This window comes from Electrona antarctica (genome assembly GCF_951216825.1).
Source record: "Electrona antarctica genome assembly, chromosome: 7".
In the NCBI taxonomy this organism is placed as follows: Eukaryota; Metazoa; Chordata; class Actinopteri; order Myctophiformes; family Myctophidae; genus Electrona; species Electrona antarctica.
The window spans coordinates 22,577,314-22,591,873 of record NC_136812.1 but is presented as its reverse complement, the minus strand read 5'-3'; the positions used below and the strand labels follow the sequence as shown (position 1 = coordinate 22,591,873).

General features: G+C 42.0%; 1 protein-coding gene across 2 annotated transcripts; it reads left to right on the top strand.

Moving 5' to 3' along the window:
• The first annotated feature begins 4,178 nt into the window (after window positions 1-4,178).
• LOC306926076 (small RNA 2'-O-methyltransferase-like) lies at window positions 4,179-14,501 on the top strand. Of its 2 annotated transcripts, none has more exons than XM_079505331.1 (8): window positions 4,179-4,419; window positions 4,942-5,054; window positions 9,106-9,240; window positions 9,547-9,729; window positions 9,989-10,184; window positions 10,558-10,657; window positions 11,948-12,115; window positions 13,253-14,501. In XM_079505331.1, exons 1-8 carry the CDS (start codon window positions 4,330-4,332, stop codon window positions 13,357-13,359), a joined length of 1,092 nt encoding a protein of 363 aa, XP_079361457.1. In that variant the 5' UTR covers window positions 4,179-4,329; the 3' UTR covers window positions 13,360-14,501. The 2 variants fall into 2 exon arrangements, with proteins under 2 accessions (XP_079361457.1, XP_079361456.1); XM_079505330.1 differs by having other exon boundaries at window positions 10,510-10,657.
• The last annotated feature ends 59 nt before the right edge of the window (window positions 14,502-14,560 follow it).

The window sequence follows — 14,560 nt, the reverse complement described above, 5'->3', positions numbered from 1 at the left end:
GGTGGGCAGTACTTTCATTTTAATGCTCAGTCCTGTCAAGAGTCCAGTAGGCTTCCCTAAGAAGTTGTTACTGCGCTAAACGCTCTTTCTACGCGGAGAAACAGATTCTGGACTATGTTCAAGAAATGACCAACGGGACTGAATTGGTCGCTTTGTCTGATTGCGGTTCCAGTCCCATCCCTGCTATAAGAAGCCACTGTTTGGGTGGTTGGACAGTAAACACGAACAGCTGTGTATCTACCCGCCCAGGAATGCTGGGATGAACGACCTCATCATTTATGGCATTTAGGCCTACTCTTTGCGGGTGAATGTGTTGGTTTGTGCAAAGAAGTATTGTATTTACATTAATAGTGGCCCACTCAATTGGGGGATACGAATAAAAAATTCCACAGCCCACTAGTCTGTCTGTGTCTGTCAAATTAAATTGAGCTATAGGCAGACTGAGAACAGAACACAGAGATAGTGAGAGTGAATAGGCTATAGCTATAGTAGCTCAGTGGTTTATTCATAAATGCTTTACAGTAGCTTTATATAATAGGATGGTACAGTTATTCATATCTACGTAAGAGACAGGGCTATATGGATAGGCCTGCCGCCTGCAGATGGGAGGTGTGGACAGTGCCTGTGCCACATGTATGACTGACATCCCATGTACAGTACAGCCTGCTTAATAATAACTGTTCTTACTCACACCATGTGTCATCAAGTTGATCATGTGTTTGTGTTCTCTGCACATACACTCCTATCAGGAAACTACCTGTATGTCTAGCATACAGTTTGTAGTGCATTATGCATCTCAGTGACATCATCATGCTTCTGTCTGTTGCTGTCCTGTTTTTCCATACTGCTTTCAATCACCGGTAATGATTCACATGCCTTCTGGTCATAAGTGTGGTTTGTGCAAATGTATATTCTAACTTAAGAACATGTGACACTGACTTAGCGGTAGTGCAATCGTGCTCGTGTACAGATGAGTCATTCAACAGAATGTCCAGTCACCACCTTTAGGGAATTTTTAGTAGAAGATTCAAAAATCACACTGCTGTTAACAAGCCAAACCATGTGGTTTAATCCAGTAGGGCCTGTCTGACCAGGTCAACCGGCCCATACAAGGGCCTTCAGCTTCGTAAGGGCCACATGCAGCCAGCTGAAAGAAATACTGAAGATTAGGCTAATGTGGTCACACCTTTTGCATTGTATGATCAGTGTGACTTTAAAGGGACACTTTTAAAAAAATATGATGTTTAGAAGATTTAGAAGAACTTCCTGGACTACATGTGTCTCAGTAAGACAGCTAGTACCCCTATCCACAAGGAGGAGCAGTGCACTAAAGCATTATGGGAATTGTAGTCCAGGAAGGAAGTGAGCCATGCAGTGTCCATGACAACACTGGGCTCACTGCTAAAATATCTAAAACCACATATTTCACACATAAAGACCCCCAGGAAAGTGTTCTAAATCTTCTAAACGTCATTAACATATATTTTTTTGCAAAAAGGGTGAATAACTGTCCCTTTAAGGCAAGCTTATCCATATATTTGACAGAGCCAATCATTCTCGACATATTATTCTATGTTATCATATAGACAAAATACAGTTTATTACTGTTGACGATGTTATTACATTAGTGGGGAAAATGTTGAATGATGTCACTTATCAGACATAAAGAGAGTTTTTGGAGTCCAAATTGACACTTATACCTTCAAACATGTAAAATATGTGGCTGATGATGCAGCCTCTGCAGAGAATGATAAAATGGTTGAGATAACAGCAAAAACATTTTATAACAAGATGTTTTCCCCCCACTGAGGACAACATTTTTTTAATGTTGATGTTGGAGTCATTACATAGGCTATGTGCTCCTGCACAATATTGTATGCATTGTCAGAGTAAAGCGACCCATCCTTGCAAATCCCACTGGCACCACCTAAAGCTGGGGGAGGACTGACAGGAGGTGGGGATTAATGACCCCTGGCTCTTTTTTCTTCCCACAGTTGTCCTGGGTTGCAAAAGGCTCTGAGGAGGAATTTGCCACCCTCGAGTGGCTTTGGCTTTGGCCTTGTAGCTGGTAGCATGCAGGGAGGCCCTGGGTACAGTGGGTAGAGATTTAGGGGACATGGCTTCTTCAGTGCTGCAGGCCCTGATACTGTATGGATAAAATAAACATATTGCCTGGTCTGCAGCTGAATGGAGGACAACAAAAAGAAAGAGGAAGGAATTATTTAAATCTTGTATTTCAAGCAGATCTTAAGAAGCAACATTAAATTATGATTATATCCTGAAGTCAAGGTGACGATCATTTATCATTTGGGTTCACAGCTTGATTGATTGAATACTTTTTTAGTCCAAAATGCAAGCAGTACAGTAAATGTACTAATGTAATGTAATCTAATGTACAGTAAAACACAAAGGATGTCTGCTTCATATATCTGTCACATAAAATATATCTACTCAGTTGTACTATTGTAATTTCGCACCTTGATCAGATGGGCAGTGAACTGCCTAGACAGCTTTTGTTGTAAATAAAAAACAGGTGAGAAGTTATTGAACAAACAATTTAATTGACAAAATAAAGTTTCAAGAGGCAAAACTTATGAAAGTATTTGTAAAATGTGATAGCTGAAGTAGTATTCACATTCTTCAGAAAATACACAGAATGAAAACACATTTACAATACTTAATGTTGGAATTCTATTTAAATCGCAGCATAGTAGAATAATGTATTCTATTGTTTTATTTGCACATCAGGCCATAAGTCTCCCATACCAGACTCATAACTGTGACTCCCACCTCAGCATAACCCCTCCACACACACACACACGCACACACACACACACACACACACACACACACACACACACACACACACACACACACACACACACACACACACACACACACACACACACACACACACACACACACAAGGCGCTGCCACACGGTCGAAAGAGCTGCGCACGTTCTCGGCTGCGCGTAGCTTAAAGCTTGAGTTTTTAGACAGCTGGTGGATGGAAATTAAGCTCCACCTCCGCGGAATTCTTGCGCGACGGCCAGATTCCCGGAAACGCTCTCCTCCGCTCAAGTCTTCCGCGGAGGTGGAGCTTCTTTTCCATCCACCAGCTGTCTAAAAACTCGGAATTTAAGCTTAAGAAGTGCGCAGCTTAAGACCGTTTTGCGCTATGGTGTGGAGACGGTGACACATATGCTGAAATTAATTCCTTTCTCCACTGGGTGGCAGTAGGGTCAGGGGACCTTAGTACAATTGCCTTATTTCAATCTGAATCCAACATATTAAAAAAACAGACCAAACAGGCGCTGGTTTCCAATGTTTACAGACATTCAGAATAACGAAAAACAGGCCTGTGTTCTGTTGTTTCATTTTATGTTAAAAAAAAAAACTTCTTGAAATTTTCTTGTTTTCTCAATTTTATTTTGAAGAAAAAAACTAAGTAGGCTGATGATGATTACTATATTTACCCAGGGTATCTGGGCTAAGCTCAAGAACTTGTTTCCAGCCAGGCCCTGCTCATAGAACACATTTCATCGTAGTGGTTCAATGCCTTGTTCAAGGGCACTTCAGCGGTGGTCATTTTAACGTGTCGGACCGCTGATTCGAACTGGCGACCTTCCGGTATCAAGACCGCTCCGCAATCCGTTCGGCCACCGCTGCTATACTTTAGTACCCGGGCTGTTAACACTAAAAACAACTGTCCCCCCCCCCTCTCTCTCTCTCTCTCTCTCTCTCTCTCTCTCTCTCTCTCAATTCAATGCATGGGTTTATGAGGCTATGTAACGGACCACCAAACCAATGTGTGGTGTGTGCGCTCTTCTGGTGGCGGGCGGTGAAAACTACCTATCGGCTACCGCCCTCCTGTGGCAACACCTGTGGACACTGCGGGCAGCAAGTTTAAAAAAAAAATCGCCTCCCAGACTACATATGGCTCATTTTAACCTTTTTTGGTATACATTTTGTTTTGTATCAAATCCTTTTAAATAGTAGCCTACCGGTATTTAAATAAATAGCTATATTGTAACCTGACTTTTACCTGCACTGCAAGGTAAAAAGCAATTTGGCATACATACACAATGACTCAAAGCTGCAAGGCTTGCAGCTTTGAATCAGCTATATGCCATATAATCTAATAGATTTCATTGGCTCTTTACAACCACGTGTCAAATCAGCAAAATAGAATTCACATGCTAAACTTAGGTATAGCGTTCAAAATACGATAGCCGATTGTTTTTTTGACAGCTCTATGTTTATGATGAAAAATAAAACAAGGAAACAAAGTCCTATTAAAGCCTTGTGACTATACTGCCAGAGACGACATGGAACCTAAACCTATATTCAACCCCCCGCTGCACCAACGGAGACACCAGTTTGTAGTGGACTTCATCAAAAGGAACAAGACTAAGAAGGTGTAACAAACACACACACACACACACACACACCAACACACACACTCTAGCCCTACTGGTATGGAGGAAACACTGTCACTATCATGAACTTAAACTAGATATGGCCTACTATACTTGACGAGTAGGATTATTGTGATTATCCTACTTTCATTGTGTTTTTGGCATTGAACATTGGAAAATAATAAAATATGAATGAAAACGGGGCCCTATAGTCCACACTTGTGTATGCCTTAATTTAGACTTACTTTGTAAACAACTTGCACAGGACAGATATGACAATTGCCAAATAGTCTCTTAAAGTGTAAAAAACTGACATTTAATCATTCATAGTACTCTACTTTCTAAATGTTTCAAAATGAGATGTAAATAGTCAATCTGGTGTGAGCTTGTAGATGTGCTATTTATGTAATACATTATGGGGGAAAAAATAAAGCAAAAAAGCTGATTATTTCGATTTCGAACATTGTGACAGGCCGGAATGATCATCATCATAATGATAAAATGTGCTTGTGCTCTCAATAGGTGGTGGATTTGGGCTGCTGCGACTGTACACTCCTACACAGGCTAAAATTCCACCATGAAATTGAGCTTCTCAGTGGAGTAGACATCAATGGTGAAGTGATGAAGAAAAAAATGTAAGGTTGTAACTTACAATTATGTTTCACCTCTGTTTTCTGGACTGGTTGGGACAGTATGCCCTCTGAGTAAAGGGGGGAAAAACACTAGAGATGGATGGCACACACTGGCTCCCCGTTTCAGCCAGGATCGACTACAAGGTCCTGCTAACCATATCGATGTCGATCGATGTCGACCGGTCGATGTCGATCGAAATGGGGAAATCACCTGTCGCTCCCGACACGCGTTGGTCCGACATGCGTTGCGTTGTGCTTTCGGTTAGGGTTGTAAGCACTACCCAGGGGGCAAAGGGGGTTGACCTGCATTTGTCATAACATACAAAGTTGTCCACCAGAAATAATATCTATGACCCCATAGGTCAATTTTGTTGCGAAAGTCCAATATGGCCGCCCCCAATATTAGCCCCTATTAGTTATAATGGGGGGTGAATAGGGCACAATTTTAAACTGAGAGATATTTCCACGAAACTTCTCAGGTTGATCAATGATATGAATACGAACATTTTTTGTATTGCAAGTTTCCATGAAATCCAATATGGCCGCCACAATATGGCCGCCACAATATTAGCAACAAGAAAATAGGTTTTGGCTCTAACTTCTGAACCAGATGAGCTAGAAATGCAAACTTGGTGTCTATTTCATGGTTTCTGACCATGAGAGACTCAATGGAATACCTATTTTTATTATTGGATGTGTCTGGACCCTTATTGTGCATATTTACAAGATGGTGGCTACCCGAAATAGTGCTTTACCATGATTTCTACCATGATTGTTGACTGTTTTGGCAAACACAAGCAATATTAATCCATTGGCTAAGATTCATGGCACAGAAGGAACATATTTTCTTGAGCTTGCATATTGTCAAAATGGCTGCAAAAGAAAAGAGACATTACATTTCCTGTCAGATCGTATTACCCAGGGGGGCAAACCACCCCTTTTTGGATACCTGCATTTGCCATAACATCAAAGGTTGTCCATCAGAAATATCTATGACCCAATAGAATCACAACCTATATGGACACACCGGTCAATTTCTTTGCTGGAAATCCAATATGGCCACCACAATATTAGCCCCCATTAGCCTATAATGCAGGTGAATAGGGCAACATTTTTAACTGAGGGATATTTCCACGAAACTTCACAGGTTGATCAATGATATGAATACCATAATGGTTTGTATTGGAAGTTTCCATGATATCCAATATGGCCACCACAATACTAGCACCCAGAAAATAGGTTTGGCTCTAAATTCTGATCCAGATGAGCTATAAATACAAACTCATGGTTTCTAACCACGAGAGATATATAAATATTTTAGCCATAATTTCCCTCTATTAAGTATTATTGTTCTGGGGTGTTTCTTTGCAGAAAGACATCCCTCTGGCTGTATTTTGGTTTTGTTCTACTGTTTCTGTTGGCATTTCCTCTGTTTATGTTGACAATCATCCCTGGCTGGGACGTGCATCGCCAAGCCGGACATCGCTTCACTGAGTATGGATGGTCTCTCAGTGATGGTCCCCTGTCCATCTAGAGCCAGCCTGGCCTATGCCAGAAAATCTGTTCATGTGCCAGGGACTGGAGACAAGATGCAGCAGGAGCTTCACTCCATTCCTGACTGGGGATGCATCACCATTACCTTGGACTCTGGCTGGCATCCTGTCATGAAAGGACGCGATGAGAGAGATCAATGTCCCTGGACAGCCAAACTTGCCAGGGATCTGCCACAGGCCCTCACGATTGACTGTGTGAAAGGCCTTGGTGAGGTCGACAAACACCATATAGAGACCCTTCTGCTCTCTGCACTTTTCTTGCAGCTGGCAAATGGAAAAGATCATGTTACAGGTACCTCTGCCTCCGTGGAAACCACATTGGGATCCAGGGAGAACATTCTCAGCATGGCTGATTAGCCGGTTGAGGATGATTCTTGCTAAGATCTTTCCTGTGATGTTCAGGACTCAGGAGGGCTATACCATGATGGTTATCGCAGTATGCCCCGTCCCCTTTTCTCTTGTAAACATGCACTATGGATGCATCCTTGAAGTCTTGAGGGACTTCCCCCTCTTCCAGATGACCTGGTACAGGTGCCAAGCCTCCATTCTTGTAGATGTCTGCGGGCAACCCATCACCTCCTGGTGCCTTTCCAGAAGTGGTTTGTTGGAGTGCTTTCACTGTCTCTGCACTGGTGGGGGGGGGGTCAGCCAGATCAGCTTTGATTGGCAGCTGGGGTATCGTAGCAATATCCTCTTCGGAAATTGAGGACTCTCTGTTTAAGTGTGCACTCTTGTCAGTGAGCAGGACACTTGTCAGAGGAGCGGACTGGAGTTGAGCTGTGGTTTTGGGCCCATAAAGAGCACACATAATGATGCATGCACCTGAGACATTCCCAGTCAGGAATGGAGTGAAGCTCCTGCTGCATCTTGTCTCCAGTCCCTGGCACATGAACAGATTTTCTGGCAGCCTTTGATACAGCTACATGATATTGTCTTGTTCATTGACATAGGCCAGGCTGGCTCTGTAGATGGACAGGGGACTGCATTCCCGTCACTGAGAGACCATCCAGACTCAGTGAAGGAAGGGATGTCCGGCTTGGCGATGCACGTCCCTGCCAGGAATGATTGTCAACATAAACAGAGGAAATGCCAACAAACAGTAGAACAAAACCAAAATACAGCCAGAGGGATGTCTTTCTGCAAAGAAACACCCCAGAACAATAATATCTTTCGTGGTTAGAAACCATGAGTTTGTATTTCTAGCTCATCTGGTTCAGAATTTAGAGCCAAACCTATTTTCTGGGTGCTAGTATTGTGGTGGCCATATTGGATATCATGGAAACTTCCAATACAAAAAATTATGGTATTCATATCATTGATCAACCTGTGAAGTTTTGTGGAAATATCCCTCAGTTAAAAATGTTGCCCTATTCACCCGCATTATAGGCTAATGGGGGCTAATATTGTGGTGGCCATATTGGATTTCCAGCAAAGAAATTGACCGGTGTGTCCACCCACATAGGTTGTGATTCTATTGGGTCATAGATATTTCTGGTGGACAACCTTTGATGTTATGGCAAATGCAGGTATTCAAAAAAGGAGTGGTTTGCCCCCCTGGGTAATAGGATCTGACAGGAAATGTAATGTCTTTTCTTTTTCATGTTTGCAGCCATTTTGACAATATGCAAGCTCAAGAAAATATGTTCCTTCTGTGATTAATATTGCTTGTGTTTGCCAAAACAGTCAACAATCATGGTAGAAATCATGGTAAAGCACTATTTCGGGTAGCCACCATCTTGTAAATATGCACAATAAGGGTCCAGACACACCCAATAATGAAAATAGGTATTCCATTGAGTCTCTCATGGTCAGAAACCATGAAATAGACACCAAGTTTGCATTTCTAGCTTATCTGGTTCAGAAGTTAGAGCCAAAACCTATTTTTTTTGTGCTAATATTGTGGCGGCCATATTGGATTTCATGGAAACTTGCAATACAAAAAATGTTCCTATTCATATCATTGATCAACCTGAGAAGTTTCGTGGAAATATCTCTCAGTTTAAATTTTTGCCCTATTCACCCCCCATTATAACTAATAGGGGCTAATATTGGGGGCGGCCATATTGGACTTTCGCAACAAAATTGACCGAGTTGTCCATATAGGTTGTGATCCTATGGGGTCATAGATATTATTTCTGGTGGACAACTTTGTATGTTGTGACAAATGCAGGTTTCCTAAAAAAAGGGTGGTTTGCCCCCTGGGTACACCGCACATTGGTACTATACACAACAGACAGCATGCATTGTATCATTATGGGACATTTTTAAAAGATGGTAGTGCTATCGTAATACCTTTCTATTGCATGTTATTGGTCTCCAGGTGCATGTTTCTCCTTGACTTTGCAACTAAATATGCAGAAAATAAGGAACTAAAAAGGTTCATCATCTGAAATCAACTATTGATCATATGTATGTCTTCCTTTCCTGTCTGCAAGTAGCTGTTTGGTGTTGTCACTGCAATGGGAGAATATAGATGTATTGTTTTTGTTTTTTTAATTAAGGCGCAGTCTGGCACCCCTCCCAGCTGATTATCTCCAGCCAGGGGATCGTCCTTTGAGCATTGAGCTGTACCAGGGCTCGGTCACACAGAAAGATAGCCGCCTCAGAGGATTCGATCTAGTGACCAGCATAGAGCTGTAAGTGGTCATTCATACAATGTTACCCAATTAAAACCCTATACTTGGTTAGCTTCGGAAACCCAGACGTTTTTATTTCCAGGAAGAAATAATACTTTTTGGTTGACCGCAGTATTTGGTTGATACTACATCAAGTATGTGATGAAAATAGCCGATCCACAAGCTCACAATGGGTTGCATTGTTACTTAGTTGCAAAGTAATATTGTGTTGTGTGACCGTGGCTATTTTTGGGTGTGACAGTTCAACATATATAATGTACAACAACACATACAAAGTCATGGCTCTTGCTCTCTCTATTTTTCCAGCATAGAGCATCTCCAGCTGTCTGATGTGGAGCTCTTCTCTGAGGTGGTGTTTGGCTTTATGGCCCCAGTGTCTGTGATTGTCACCACCCCAAACTCTGAGTTCAATCCCCTACTTCCCGGACTGGTAGGCTTCAGGCACTATGACCACAAGTTTGAGTGGACCAGAGCCGAGTTCCAGACCTGGTTTGTTATTGTTCTATTAAAAGTTCTATCGTTTCAAATACCGTTGGCAGAAAGTGACGAGAACTATACATGTGTGGTACACCAGAGTGCATTTGTTGGACTCAAAACCCACACTATTACAAATTTGTGGAGCATTTCCCAGCCTGTGGAAGCCCAAGTAACTCAAGAGCAATAAGGCTTGAACTCCCCTTGTGAACCATGCCCCTGCTGGTCAATGAAAATGTAGAGTGATTTAGAATGGAATTCTATCTTTCCTCAGGGCTCTGAAGGTGTGTGAGGAGTATGGTTATGAGGTGTACTTTACAGGGGTAGGACTGGCACCACCAGGTGCCAGTCCTACCCCAACAAAGTTCGGCTTCTGCTCCCAGATCGGGGTGTTTCAGAGGCTCAGTACAACAGAAAATGCCTGTGTCATGCCCAGCAGTGATGTAGATGAAGTGTTTTCATACACTCTGGTGAGTCATTTGATATGTCTCCCTGCAGTTACTGATGTTTTTAGAGCTTGTACAGTTCATAGATAAGACATTTCAAGGCATATACACACAGAGAAAACAAACTTTGATTATGAAGACATACTTAACGGGTCATAAGAGGAAGCATGAAGACTACACGACAACTCCATTTAGCAAATAAATGGCATTACACTAACATTCATATATAGATTTATAATGCTGCATTGTGTCATCACAGATTTGCGGATGGGATGAACTAAGAATATATTTGAATATGGGTCTAATCTTCTGCAATTGTTTCCATCCCATCCCATGTCTTTGTCATTAGTTGTACAGTGTTGCCTATCCTAGTCTCCGTGACAACAACATCTTACAGGGTGTCGTGGTGAATGAGGTGATGTACTGGACTGAGCGACTGAGGAGGGAGAGGATGGAGGGGAGGACCAGAGAGGCGGATGAAGATTCTCAAGTTCAAGGTAAACTTTTGTGGAAATTTGTTGCACGGGCAGCCGTAAATACAGCCATGAACAATCAACACACAAACAATACACACAGGAAAAATAGAATGACACTGTTATTTAAAAGGCAAGTGGCAGCGGGGATAAATCTGTCCTTAAACCTATTGGTCGTGCATCTTGGTAGATTATGTCTGTGACCAGATACTGAATATGGGGCCTTCTTAGTAGTTATGACTTTGTACACTTTGGAGAGCTCATTTAGATGTGTCTGCAATCTTATTGTACATTTTGGGAATTTTGTCTAGGCTGTTGTTTTTCAAGGTAAGTGACCCAAACCAGTAAACAAAACATGAGCTTTAAACAGATTCAGACAATTTATGATGTGCACTTTGCATGCAGCAAAAGGGAAGTTCATACAGTTTTCTAAGGAATGTTAGGTTACATGAATTAACATTTGTAGCCACTAGGTTGCCCAGAGGCTAGAGCCAATGAGATAGAGTTGTGCCTCTGTTCACGCCATCAGCCCACAAAGTAGTGTTTCCGACTCCTCTTTGATGCAACTCTTCTACTGTATCCATCTGTACTGTATCCCAGTGGCTCCTGAATTGTATAATATTACTGCTGTTTATTTTCATCAATCTCTAATGTGACAAATTGGGTCAAACCTAATTTGTCTGACATTTTGTCATTTCTGGTGACAAAGTGTGTGCTAATAGGCCTATCTCACAGCCCGCTTTCCACACCCACTTCCGGTAAATAGTGGTGTCATTTAACATTGGCATTTACACGTTTTTTTCTCTGGAGAATCTAAGTACATTTTCTAATGTAAAAATGTGACAGACCAATATTATTATGAAGCAAACAAGATGGTAAATCAGCTCGAACAGATAGAACAAACCTTACCTTGAGAAAACAAAAGTTGTAGACTTCTTAAATTACCTCTGTTAACATGTAGCGTCTATGGAGTGACGTCACGCTATCACCACTAACCCCGAAAGGGGGCGTATTAAGGGGGCGAGGAAATTCTGTGAGATAGGCTTATTGCCCTCTGGTTTGTAGCTTAATATAATCTATATATTCATGGAATCTTTTTTGTCTGTCTGTTTCCTGGGCATATTTTGGGTGCTGTCCAACTGAAGGCCCGTAAACTCTGTGTCCCCCATATGACCCGGAGGTGTGCACTGCCAATTCGATCGGACCAATGGTTTCCGAGACCCCCCCCCCCCCCCCCCCCAAAAAAAAAACCCCACCACAAATATCTTCTGTGTATCTGTTTCTCTCCCATTTAATCTGTTGTTTTTTGCTTAGCTGGTAGGCATGATGTGATTGTTCCTCTGGTCCAGTTATGGTCGTGCTGTCCCAAGGTCAAAGACCTGTGTGGAACCCTCAGCCACTTCACACAGCTCCTGCTGGACCACCCCCTAGTCACACTGACACAGGATGCCACTGCTGTGCTTGTCACTGACCAGCGTCAAGGTACCAAACTGACTAATGCAATTCGAAACTGGCCCCCGTAAAATCTGAATCCCCCCCCCGCCCCCCCCTTTTTTCCCCTCACTGTATATATTTCTTTTCCCTTTTTACCTCCCTTATGATGAATTCCTGTTCTGTCTATAGAAGTGTCTATTTGTACGTCTCTAAATGTTTTGATGATTTGAACATGGTGGACCCTATTGGAAACAAGTGTAATGCTTAATTGGGTCGTCCACTCACAGTTAACAGCCTTTGTATTGAGTTTGTGCTTGAAATGTACTGTAATTCTGCAAACTGTTAATAAATTCTTCAATCAATCAATCAATCAAACTAACACAGTGATTCTCAACCTCTGGCCCAATGCCCCCTGGTGGGCTGTGAGGATATTGCAAGTTGTTCCCCAACTAATATGGCACAATAACAATGTAAAAAACAAATGCCATGGTATTTTAAAAAACAGTTTTCATTGTGATACTGATGTTAGTTCCATTGATCCAAGCCACCATACAAATAAACATGCTCTATAAATGGGCCCTGATCCACAAAAGGTGGTTGAGAACAATAAGAGGCACAATAATAATGAGGCAGCTTGATGTAAAAGTACACCCCTGGATATTGATGGTATGTTGCAAGGATTTACCCCCAATTCCATGATGCTGATTGCCAAGCAGGGAGACATTGGGTCCCATTTTTATAGTCTTTGGTGTGACCCAGCCAGGGGATTGAACCAATGATAGGGTTCATATGGGGCGGCAGTGGCTCAGGGGTAGAGTGGCCGGATGGTAACCGCAAGGTTGCCAGTTCGAACCTGGGCTCCCCCAGAGTTGGTGTCGAAGTGTCCTTGAGCAAGTCACTGAACCCCTAATTGCTCCTGATGTGCTGGTTGGTGCCTTGCATGGTTTCCACCGCCATCGATGTATGAATGTGTGTGTGAATGGGTGAATGTAATGCACAATCTCTGTAAAGCGCCTGGGATAAAGGCGCTATATAAATGCACCATTTACCATTTTATATGGGTTCTAATCCTCCAAGGCTAATATTAGTGGTAAATGTTAATATTGTGTGAATGATTCAATATTTCAAATATTCCACACATTGTCTTCTTTAAATTAATTTGATTCCTCTGGTTTATGTTCCTAGATCAGGAGGATGCTGAATATGAAGATTTGGAGGATACTGGATGTACAGAGACTGAACAGTACTTCCTCAGTGCCACCCAAGAGGATGACTGGGAGTCAGAGCTTTGAATTGCTGGGAGATAACCACTTAAAAGTTAAACCCTATAGTTGACAGGGGTCCCCCGGGGCTCTGTTCAAGGTCTGCTCCTTGCCCACCCATACCAGTCTCGTCACCGAAAATAGCCTATCTACAAACTCACATTGAATCATGTTGTGAGTTTGTAGATCTGCTGTTTGACAAATGTTCAGCCCAGAATATGGACGCTACTGTGGCGGTATGACCAGAAGAGATTAATTCAAGGAGAAAGTTGTGCAGGTGTATTTACCCTCCACTTTCTTGTCTCTTAATTTGAACAGCGTGCAAGTTTGCCGCATCGTCTTGCTCATGAAAAACTATTACCCTTCCTCCCACTCAATTTGGCTGGCCATATGCTTGTTACTGTCTGGCTGAGATCGTCACAGTATTTCCATTTGCTTTCTCATGCCTTTCAACAGTGGTTTTCAAACTTTTATCCGGCCACAGACCGCCATCTGAAAAGGTTTTGTGCCAGGGACCCCCAGAAAAGATATAAAAATAACACGCACGTTCACAGCATGGATGAGCTTGTGGATTCGAATAGCCAACATACAAAGTGATAAACAACCCCCAAACAGGACCCACTTGACAATGTCTTAAAAGCATCCAACTCCTAGGAATCACTGTAAATGGTACTTGACTAGACAATAGAGCTCTACTAAAGCAACTAAGCAAGTCTCATTATTTTTCTGTTCCTTATTAAAACAAGTCATGTAAAGGTTGTCAATGTATGGTTTAATTTAAGCATGCAGTAAACCTTCCCCTTCAAAATACAAGTGCATATTTAATAATTCATAAATGGAGAAAAGTTGGTTCAGCTGGCAGAGAAATACAATATAGGAATATTTGTTTTTTAATAACATTTTATTCAACAGTGCAAGGTACACATTTAGAGCATACATTACACTTGTTAAACAAATATTGGTCAAAATGACAGGTCTGCATTGGGAAACACTGGACACCGTCAAGACAGCAAAGAACATCACTTTACATTTTAAAAGCTCCATATATAAGCACAGCTTCACAGAAGAGAAGAAGCAACCATGTTTGTAACATGTTCAGTACCTGTCTCACACAGGTAAAATAAGTGATCAACAAATCAATATCAATAAACAAATACAAGTTTCATTTTCAATAGAGGTCTCATTGTCTTTTTTTGCTGCAAATACTAGACTGTACTAGATGTGGTTCATA

Bases quoted from the DNA above. Each gene is read 5' to 3' on its own strand.
- LOC306926076 (XM_079505330.1), top strand. From the start codon at position 4,330: ATGGAACCTAAACCTATATTCAACCCCCCGCTGCACCAACGGAGACAC. The intron at 9,730-9,988 runs GTTTGTTATTGT...ATCTTTCCTCAG, and splicing joins AGAGCCGAGTTCCAGACCTG to GGCTCTGAAGGTGTGTGAGG. The intron at 12,116-13,252 runs GTACCAAACTGA...TTATGTTCCTAG, and splicing joins TGTCACTGACCAGCGTCAAG to ATCAGGAGGATGCTGAATAT.